The sequence below is a fragment of the Drosophila suzukii genome, chromosome 3 (assembly GCF_043229965.1).
Source record: "Drosophila suzukii chromosome 3, CBGP_Dsuzu_IsoJpt1.0, whole genome shotgun sequence".
NCBI classification, from domain to species: Eukaryota; Metazoa; Arthropoda; class Insecta; order Diptera; family Drosophilidae; genus Drosophila; species Drosophila suzukii.
Genome location: NC_092082.1, coordinates 69,626,719 through 69,636,389, shown reverse-complemented (window position 1 = coordinate 69,636,389; position 9,671 = coordinate 69,626,719). Strand labels below are relative to the sequence as shown.

Below are 9,671 nucleotides of genomic sequence, written 5' to 3'. Positions count from 1 at the left end.
AAGGGCATGGGATGGCCATAGGGATGGGTTCCATCTCAATCTGAAATTGTGGTTATTGCACTCCGACCCACTCATTGTCCTTCGGCGAGCTCTCCAAAAAGGGGTGCCATCCCCACCGACTAAAGGGGTCATGTGCGACACAATTACGGCAAAGGTGGAGCCGGAGTCAGCAGCGTTTTGCTGTCACATGCCACATGGCCGCAGAAACTCCCTCGGCCACGCCCCCCCGACTACCTTCTCGCCAGTTTACGCCCACATATCACCCACACACACACACACACACAACCAACAAAACAGCGAAACTGAGAGCAGGTCGACAACGGTAGCAGTTTCAAAATATTTTACGTAATATCATTGTTCGCACTCGTAACTAACTTTTGCCAACGCTCCATGCCGGCACAAAGGATACATCTCCACCTACGGCTTCAGCCAGACCCTCTCTATAGTATATCCACCCAATCCCCAGCACCCATCTCAGAGTCCCCAATCCACGCGTCACCCAACCCAGTCCTTCTAATACTTGCCAACTGTTTAGCGTGTGACGAAACTTGCACATGGCGAGGGGTTTTCCAGAAGTTTTTGCTAGGGATTAATAATGCAAACCTTTTATGGCACTGAAAAGGTGGGTAAAAATACATTTTTATGACATTTATAGATTAAAGATTTTAAGATCCGATTTTAAAAATATATATTTCCCCTTATTTAAAATACTTTCTGATTGTGTAATACATTTTATTTAATATTTTTTTATAGATCTGTATAAAACTTATATATTATTTCACAAATACATTATTTATATAATATAGAATATTGAATATAGAATTATTGGGTTTTGTTAAATAGTAAAATTAGTGAATTTTTATCCTCATAAAATGTATTATTTGCAAATGCTATCAGATTAATAACATTATCAATTTGCAACACAAACATTGTAAGAAGTTATCCTCTTTCCCTTTAAATATTATATTGCATTACAATATTATTTATAAAAAAAAAAAATTACAAACTGGACAATAATTTCAGGATTAAATTATTTTTATAATAATAATATATTTGTTTATTTCATTTCTTTATTCAAAATACAAATTACATCACAAGCTCTCAAATTTCAAAGAGTTGAATAAAATTATACCATTGTTTATAACCCCAGGCAACATGAGCCTGCATATCTGTATAGCTATGAAATATCTCCTAATATAAATTTAACTCTCGTATTTCATTTTTCTTTCTGGTAATATCAGCATTTTAGGTCTCTCAGTTTTTGTCTATTGGAAACAAACGAAAATACTGCATTGTACAATGCCGCAGAGAATCTATGTGCAAATGCATCTATAATTATGGAATATTTACTGAAAAGCGTAGGTTTTTCTTTTGTTTTTTTCGGGCTTTCTGATATCCGCATATCGGGATTTTCATTTTCTATTGGGGCAGCCCCCGCAGATGGTTCCCCATGGCTGTATGGGATAAATGAGGTGTATCCTGGTGGGTGGGGAAAGCAAAGGGGGTCGAGGAGGTCCTGGTCTGGGCTAGGTCTGCATTTTCGGCGCTGCCGCATATGATTCCTATCGCTGATACTATTTCTAGTCCAATGGCACAGTTAGTTTGCATCCTACGTGCCTGCTAATGTATGCTGGCTACCTTTCTACGTGTCCTCGTGCTCCAGGACTTTACTATATAGTGGGTGTCAGGACATCCGGAGGTGTGTGTGTGTGCGGGCACATCCGTGTTAATATAAACGCATAACAGCATTTTTAGCTGTGAAATAGTTTTGCTGTTGCTGCTGCTACTGCTACTGCTCCCAAACCCCCAGATCCTCAGATCCCTGGGAACCCGAAAAACCCACTCCCAAACCGGGGGTCCATTGTCCTGTACTCTCTGCCTTCCTGTAGGTGTAATTGTGGCCGTTGCCGGTTGCCGGTTGCCATTGTCGACCATGTGGCAGTTGTTTTTGCCCCGGCGCGGTCGAGTGGGTGGGCGGTGGTTTTCTCTAAATTAATACATCACATGCACGCAAAAAGGACGACTAGGACAACGTCGACTAGGACATGCATACAAGCTTAATTATGGGATTTAGCCGGGGCCCCGTCTTCTTCGTTGCGGTTTTAGTTCGGTTTTGGTTTGGTTTTCGGTCTGGCCATCTAACTATCATATTTTGGGTAGCATATAATTGGGATACATGCAGATCTACCCGTAAATATTTTAATTTAGTTGGCCGAAGAGAACGCGACGGCCTATGAAAACATTTCACGTGGCAATTTTTAATGGCATTTGTTGGCCTTTGGGTGCTCTGATGCACACTGATGGAAATTGTAATAGACACGGGCATCCGGGGGCTTCAAATCAGGATTTGGGATGGGCAAAGGGAAATGGGAAATTGGGAAACTGGGAAACTGGGGAACCCGGAACCATATATGTACGTGCCCGTACTTCGTTAACGAATTCTCGGAGCTGTCATTACCATTAACATTTTGGCTTGGGCAAACATTTTAGCGTCGCACTCTCGAACTCATTTGCACTTTTGTTTGCATTGGATTTGGACACTGTCAGCGCCGGCGGCCGAAACCATTGACATGACCACATTTGGGTATTTTCGTGTCGCTTCAGTTATTTGATTAGTTAACAGGTGGACAGGTGGACAAAAATGGAAGGGTTTCGGGTTCAGCAGCGGTGCCGGGTTCACTTTCCACGCTTCAACGGAAAACTAAATGGGGAAAGTTTAATGCTGCAATTGATTGACATTATGTGCTTACTTTTACCCATGTCCACAGATGGGGGAAAATGTATCAAAGTCTCCGAACGGGTCACCTTTCGTATGGTAATTTTGTCACAATGTAGCAGGTGCAAGTGCCATTGGGTATTTATTGGAATTGGATTTTAGTTTTTACTATGCAGCCATACTAAGGATGTTTTAAATTTTAGAAACATTTAAAGTTATAAAGATACATTTTACAGATAACGCATTTTCCTTTTGTGTCAAAAGTTGTGTATCATTATTTGAATTTGTAAATAAAATGTGCAAGAAGTTAAATATTTTGAAAAAATTTAACATTTGCACCAAGTACAGGGCCTGCATTTTCTGGGCATGCATCAATATAGTGGTGGGAATAGCTTTTATTCGTGAGTAATCATTTAAGACGTAGAAGATTCTATAAAATATGTTATCGAGCTACTTAAATGTGAAATATTGGATGAATTTTGAATTTCCTTATAAATCATATAAATTTATTTAATATAGCTCTTGTGATGGACTTTGTAAGAAGGGAAAAGCTGCCAGTTGCAGTACTTGTTGTTGGATGCATATGTGGAGCAACCTTTATAATATCTGGTTTCATGCTCTTGATTGGTGTCCTGAAGGTTTACTTGGTTCTTTGTTTATTTAAATATTGAATGACCTTATTTTGTATGCAGGGTTTTCGATGTCTGGTTTGCTCATCCATAGTCTTCTGTGGTATAGGTATTTTCTTTCTACAGTGGTTAATAATACCTTTAGGTGAGTTTTGCATACTTAAACATATTTGTAATGTATATCTTTACTTTTCTGTACCCTAGCACTTTATTTTATTTTCTCTTTCGTTGTGTACAACTATTATCAAGTGGATTTGTCTCCTGATGATCGCTATCGAGTGCCGCGACGCTTTTCATAAATAAAATGAAATCATATTTTTTATTATATGGTATTGTATCTATTCTTTATGCTCAGATAAAAAATAGTTACCCACGTTCACCATTTATTTACAGAGTTCCTAAGTTCGAAAGCAGGAAAACCACCGTCCCACAAACCCGTATTTATGATAGGAACTGGATAAGTTGGCATTAGCGGAGCTTTGGCCTGAATTGCAATCGCCTTTTGGCCGCTTACGAAAATATTTATTCCGTGTGGGGGCCACCTTATCCCATAAGTATCTCTGTATCGCCGCCGCCCGTGCAATCTACTCCAAATAACTGCAATAGTTTTATGGCTCATCATGATTTTTTTTTTTGGGGGGGAGAAAATCCCTTGGCGAGGGCGAGTTCAATGCTCCAGTTCTTTTTTTTTGTAAGTTGGTTGGGCCGCAAAAAATACCGAAAACGGCCCAGTTTGTTTGTTTTTTTATGCCGACTGCTCAATTTGCTGTTATACCACTGGCCAGACCAACACCAGTTCATCACTTACACGCCAGGGTAATTTAAAACAAATGCCCCACCAAATCGCATTCGGCTTTGGCTCCACAAGTTTTTATTGCCGCTTTCGCATATGAGGCGGCAAATTTGTTCATCCACTACAATTTGGCATGCCATTTATATTGGTTCCATGTTAATGCCGGCGCCAAATCCCCGATTCGATCCTATCCAGATACCAGATACCTGCACCCACCGCATAGTCCTACGGTTGATCTAGTTGTTGCTGCAGTTGTTGATGCAGCTGTTGTATTTTTTAATAGACACATTAAAAAATAATTTAACAGACAGACAGCGAGTCACACAAGCCACTTCGTTTGCCTCGTTTTGGCCGTTGCATTGAATAAATCATAAATCATTCAACTTTTGGCCAGTGGAGCTGTGAAATAAAAATGCCCCGAAAACATGTGACCGTATAGTATATATGGATGTACCATATATGTATGGTTGGCGTTGGTCGTTTCTATTAAACGATACACGATGAGCAGCCAGGCAATTTGTCCAATTTTTCCACCTCCATCATCACACTCACCGCTTTTCCGCCCATTTTCCACACAGTTTTTCTGTGCCGCGCGCGCGTGTGTTTACTTTTTACACATCATAATTTTTTATGCTAGTTGACTTCTGGACACTGGCGCGTCCTGTGTTTTTTTCACCGTTTGCTCCTTTTTTCGCACAGCGCCGAAAAGTTGTTGCCATGTACAAATTAATAAACGAGTAACTGACAAAAAGGTAATTTATTATTTTATACATATTTGACAAATTAATTTAATGACACTGCGCCGTCTCACACTCGCACATTAACGCACATGTCCCAGTGGGCTTGGGCAGCCAGGATGCCCTGAATCCCTGAATCCTCCTCCTCCTGGCGGCTCCTCCTCCTGGCCGCTCCTTCTCCCCGCTGCCACACATAATAATTTCTCATTTAATTTTTCAATTTTAAGCGTCATTTACACATGCCATGCCATGGCAGTGAAGCTCTGTCCAGATCCCCGATGCCGCGATTCCCCTTCGGGCCGCTCTGTTTCACTTGTTTTTTATTTTTTTGTCAGCTTGTCGGACGGCTGCCTTTGTTTTTGCTACTGCCATCGCGTTTGATTATACCCTGCTTATTAGCGGGCGTGTCCGACTCAAGCAGGCGGCTTGCCCTTGTCAATCGAATCAAACAGCAGGAATCAAAACAATTATTGAATCATTCATGTTCGAAAGGCAGCCAGGTAATTGCGCATGTTCTTCTCCAGGCTTGCATGTCTGTAACGCCAGAGTCCATGAAACATTTATGGTAAGTTTAACACTTTTAGAGGTAGTTTTTAATAATCTTAATCACTCAATATGCCAATTATCCTTTTGGGAAACAATTATTACACATTTTCAATGAATTATAGCCTTTATTTTGATTTATACTATACAATTCTTAACCATTTATCATTTACAAATTTCTTGGAAAATTTTTTTGTAAATATTTTTAATTTTGGTGAGGCTAAAATTTTTTAAGGTAGTGTTAAATAATTTGTATCACTAAACATGTCAGTAACATCTTTGTGAAATATTTCTTGGATATTTTCAAAGAACTATAATCTTTATATTGATTTTTAATATATAATCATTTAGCATACATTAAATATTATTTCTGAAATATTTTTTATAAATTATGACATTTACTTGGAGACACAGATTTTATTAAATAAACAAATTTAATTTAATTACAATTTAATAATATATTAAATATGCTTTTTGGGAAGCTTCAAAATATTTTAGTTTTATTATTGCTTAAAATTATGTACCATCTTTCTAGGTAACTTGGTAAATATTTATTATGAACTATGATATTTATTTAGGAACACTTTTTTTTAAATAAATAAGAACTTACTGGAATTTTAATAATATATTGCTTATGATTTTTGGGTAGCTTTAAAATATGTAAATTTCATTATTGATATATAGTAATATAATATATAATATTTACCATCTTTTTAGATAACTTTTAATGACTGATAAACTTAAAATAAAATATAACAAAAAATAAATTAGCAACCATTAAAATATTTCGAATATTTCTTAAGTAAAGAAGAAATATATAAAATGGTGCTTCGGTTACTCTTTTTTAATCTAGGCAGTTTTAACCATATATTGTATGTTTTTTTTTATACCTTTAATTCGTTTTGTGCTTTCTTTGGCTTTGTAATACCTTTAAGACAATCCACCTGAAGTGCTTACTAATTTCCCTGGTTTATAACCAGAGCATTTTCGACTCGACTCCTTGGCTTCCAATCGCTTTATGTTGTTCTTTCATTTTTATATTTGCATTAAAAGGTAATCATCGGGAGCAGCGTTGCAGCGTTGATGGCAAGCCTTGCAATTTTCGCACCGTTGTCGTATTTTGTATGACTGTCATTAAGTCGTCAGCGGGTTCAGTAACGAGGGGGACAATGCCGCCGGGGGGATATGCTGATGGTGATGGTGATGGTGATGGGGATCGGAAGAGGACAGTGGACTGAGGACTATGGACTGTGGACTGTGGACTGCGGACTGCAGACAGTGGAGTGGCAGGACGCAATCAGTTGCTCACTCAGTTGGCGACGCATCAGTTTAAATGACTCGTCGTGCCCGCTGGCAATGGAGTGGAGGAGCAGGAGGAGGAGCAGCAGGAGGAGGAGGAGCCTGTCCTGGTGGCGAGGTGACGAGGTGGCGAGGTGGCAGCGATGCCCCAAGGACGCAGAAAGATACTGCTCGCGTTGCACTCGAATTGGTCTGGAGAGCTCGCACGTTAATGACACTAGAATCAGTTTTCATTAACGATATAACGTGCGACTGGCCACTCGGCACTCGGTTGGTTGGTTGGTTGGTGGGTGAAAAGCGAGGAAAATTCAGGGGGGAGTGGGAAAAAGTGGGAGGGGTGGAAAAACTGAGGGAACCGCATGCGTGCATTGCTCGCATATTTCTCCTGGCCGCGGCTGCTGCGGCGACTGCGGCATTGGCGCTGGCAATTAATAAAACACACACCTTCTGTGCCACCGAAACAGCACTGCCCCTGCCTCCCCCCCACCTCCTTGCTGCACAGTGGTCTAAAGCGCTTATTTATGCAACGGCTGGCCTCGACAACCCATCGACATTGCCATCGGCATCTGAATCCGAATCCGAATCCGAGTCCACATCTGAATCTGAATCCGCGTCTCGCCATGCATCTGCAACTCTCACTCCGACTGGAAATTGAATTTAAAAAGCTCAAACGCTGCAAAATATTTCACACACAGCAGCCGTGTGTGTGTGTGTGCGTGTGTTGTTGCTGAGATTTTTCGTATAAATCACATTTGCCAGCGAAAAAATATAAATAAAATATATGGCACACAGTGTGTGCTTGTGCGTTTGTGTGCCAGTGCCTGCATAAATCTTTCAGTTTGGATTTTCACTTTGGCGGCATAAATTGACACTGGCTGACGACATCACAGCCACATTTGAAAACCGCGCTTAAAAGCATGCTCGCTCGATCGCCTGTGTACCCCCCTCCCCCCATCGAAAAACTCTTGCATTGCAAATTGCGTTTTTTGTCAGCTTAAATAAAGCAACGCGCGCTGACAGTAAAAACTCATTTACGCGAAATTAAATTAAAAGTTAATTAACGCTGTCAATGTGCAAAGCACTCCAGTCCACGATGGGGGAAAATATTCAGGTAACTACTACCTGCAACTGCAACTCTGCGGGCCAAGTTGAAAAATCACCGCAAGTAAAGTTAAGCATATGTCCGCTTAAATTGATGCGAACTGGTTTTAAACGCCAGCCTGACAATTCGCGAGCTGTTTTTTCCTGCTTTTTCTGTTCAGTTTTTTTTGCAGTTGCAAGTTGTTGGCCGGACTCTGGAATTGGTTCGTCGGCTGCTGGGAGGGATTTTGCGGAGGATGCGGGGCTTTAGTGGCAGTTCGCTTGATTGCTTGGCTTGCCGGCAGTTATGCGCTGCGCACACACTGCGTATGCTTAATGTGACACGACCGACCATCCGTCCATCCGTCCGTCTGGCAAAATCAACAAGCCGATCCCAGCCTGCTGATAATTAATTTTTAAGTAAAACTGAAATTTACACCGGCCAATCAGCGATAAACCGACAAAGAAAAGGCACCATTTAATTGGGCGCCATATATGATGATGATAATGATAATGATGATGAAGATGATGATTGTGCTGGCCGCCTTATTTGTCATTCAGTATTCATGGTATGAGCATTTCCATTTGGCCGGCACTTTCCAGCTAAGCGAACACTTACCGCAGCGGTCTAATTGGCGGCACTCGGGCAAACTGACCACGAAATGCATTGCCCGCCTGATTAATTGGCCAAGACATCAATTGTGACCGCTCTGCCGTGAGCCCTCGGTGCTCATCAAATGGGCGCTGGCCAAACATTGGTTCAGAGCCAAGCCGAGGGTAATGCGGCATTTGCCAATTGGCATAAGTCAAATTTACATACCTGCAAAGGTGGTATTCTGGCTGCATTAGGTTTCAATATCAGGTAAAACCCTGGCAGAATATCTAATAATTTTATGAAGGCATGTCGAAATTAATTTATCAGCATCTCAGGAAAATGTTTATACTTCCCAAAATTGCGTAACTTAACTTAATGGCCTGAAAATTCATATTTCCATTGGTTGAGGTTTAATAATTAATGCAAATGGCAGGAACCAGAAAAGTGAAATGAGTTGAATTCGTGCCATTTCAAATTGATTTTGGTCTTAACTTAAGAACATGTTTGGATTAATTAGTATATAAAAAGGTTTTTTTGTTCTTTTTTTTCAGAACATTTTGCTCTCAATATGATAACACTTTGTGATTGATTTTGTCTACGTTTGTGTTCAAAGGAAGAACATTTTAAACTTATTTTAAAAGGAATAAATTAAATGAAATTGATTACCCTTCCCAATATAACGCAAAAATAAGAATATTTAGTTTTAAAAAGTTTCATATTTTTATTAAATTGGAATATATATTTATAATGTGATTGGTATTAAATATTTGATTGCTTACAGGCTTATAATTACTACAACATTATGGTATATATACATGCTTATATCTGCTTAAATCTAAACTTAAATAATAAAGTAAGGATGGACTATATTCCCTCCATTTCATACTCAGTTAAATCCTTTTTGCTATGGTTTTTATTAGTTTCTGTTTCTAATATTTTAAACATGGAAATTTAATTGAAAACTATTTTCATTTAAGCTTGTTACTGGATTTTATAAGTTGTTTAAAATAGGAAATTAATATGTAGTTGTAGAAATATGACCTAATGCTTAAAGTAAATTTAAGTCGTATGGAAGATTTTTAAACTTAATGCAGCTACTTTCATATTAAGTCAAGGAACTTTAATGATTTATGTTTACCATACATTATTTTGTTTCCGTATTATTTAAATATGAAATATAATATTTTAAAATCAAAGTAACATTACTATACAATTTTTTCTACAGTCTGCCTTCACTTTTATTTTAGAAAATCTCATTAAATTGACAGCGCCTCTCCAA

At 39.2% G+C, this 9,671-nt stretch overlaps 1 protein-coding gene across 1 annotated transcript; it reads left to right on the top strand.

Annotated features, from left to right (window-relative positions):
• The first annotated feature begins 2,977 nt into the window (after positions 1 to 2,977).
• Positions 2,978 to 3,674, top strand: LOC118877975 (uncharacterized). Its single transcript, XM_036818880.3, has 4 exons — positions 2,978 to 3,117; positions 3,236 to 3,354; positions 3,409 to 3,490; positions 3,550 to 3,674. Exons 1-4 carry the CDS (start codon positions 3,012 to 3,014, stop codon positions 3,642 to 3,644), a joined length of 402 nt encoding a protein of 133 aa, XP_036674775.3. The 5' UTR covers positions 2,978 to 3,011; the 3' UTR covers positions 3,645 to 3,674.
• Positions 3,675 to 9,671: the final 5,997 nt, after the last annotated feature.

What these genes read in the sequence shown, in the direction of transcription:
- LOC118877975 (XM_036818880.3), top strand. Translation starts at nt 3,012, where the DNA reads ATGTGCAAGAAGTTAAATATTTTGAAAAAATTTAACATTTGCACCAAG. An exon ending in GGTGGGAATAGCTTTTATTC is followed by an intron (nt 3,118 to 3,235) that starts GTGAGTAATCAT and finishes TATTTAATATAG; the next exon opens with CTCTTGTGATGGACTTTGTA. An exon ending in GTGGTTAATAATACCTTTAG is followed by an intron (nt 3,491 to 3,549) that starts GTGAGTTTTGCA and finishes TCTGTACCCTAG; the next exon opens with CACTTTATTTTATTTTCTCT.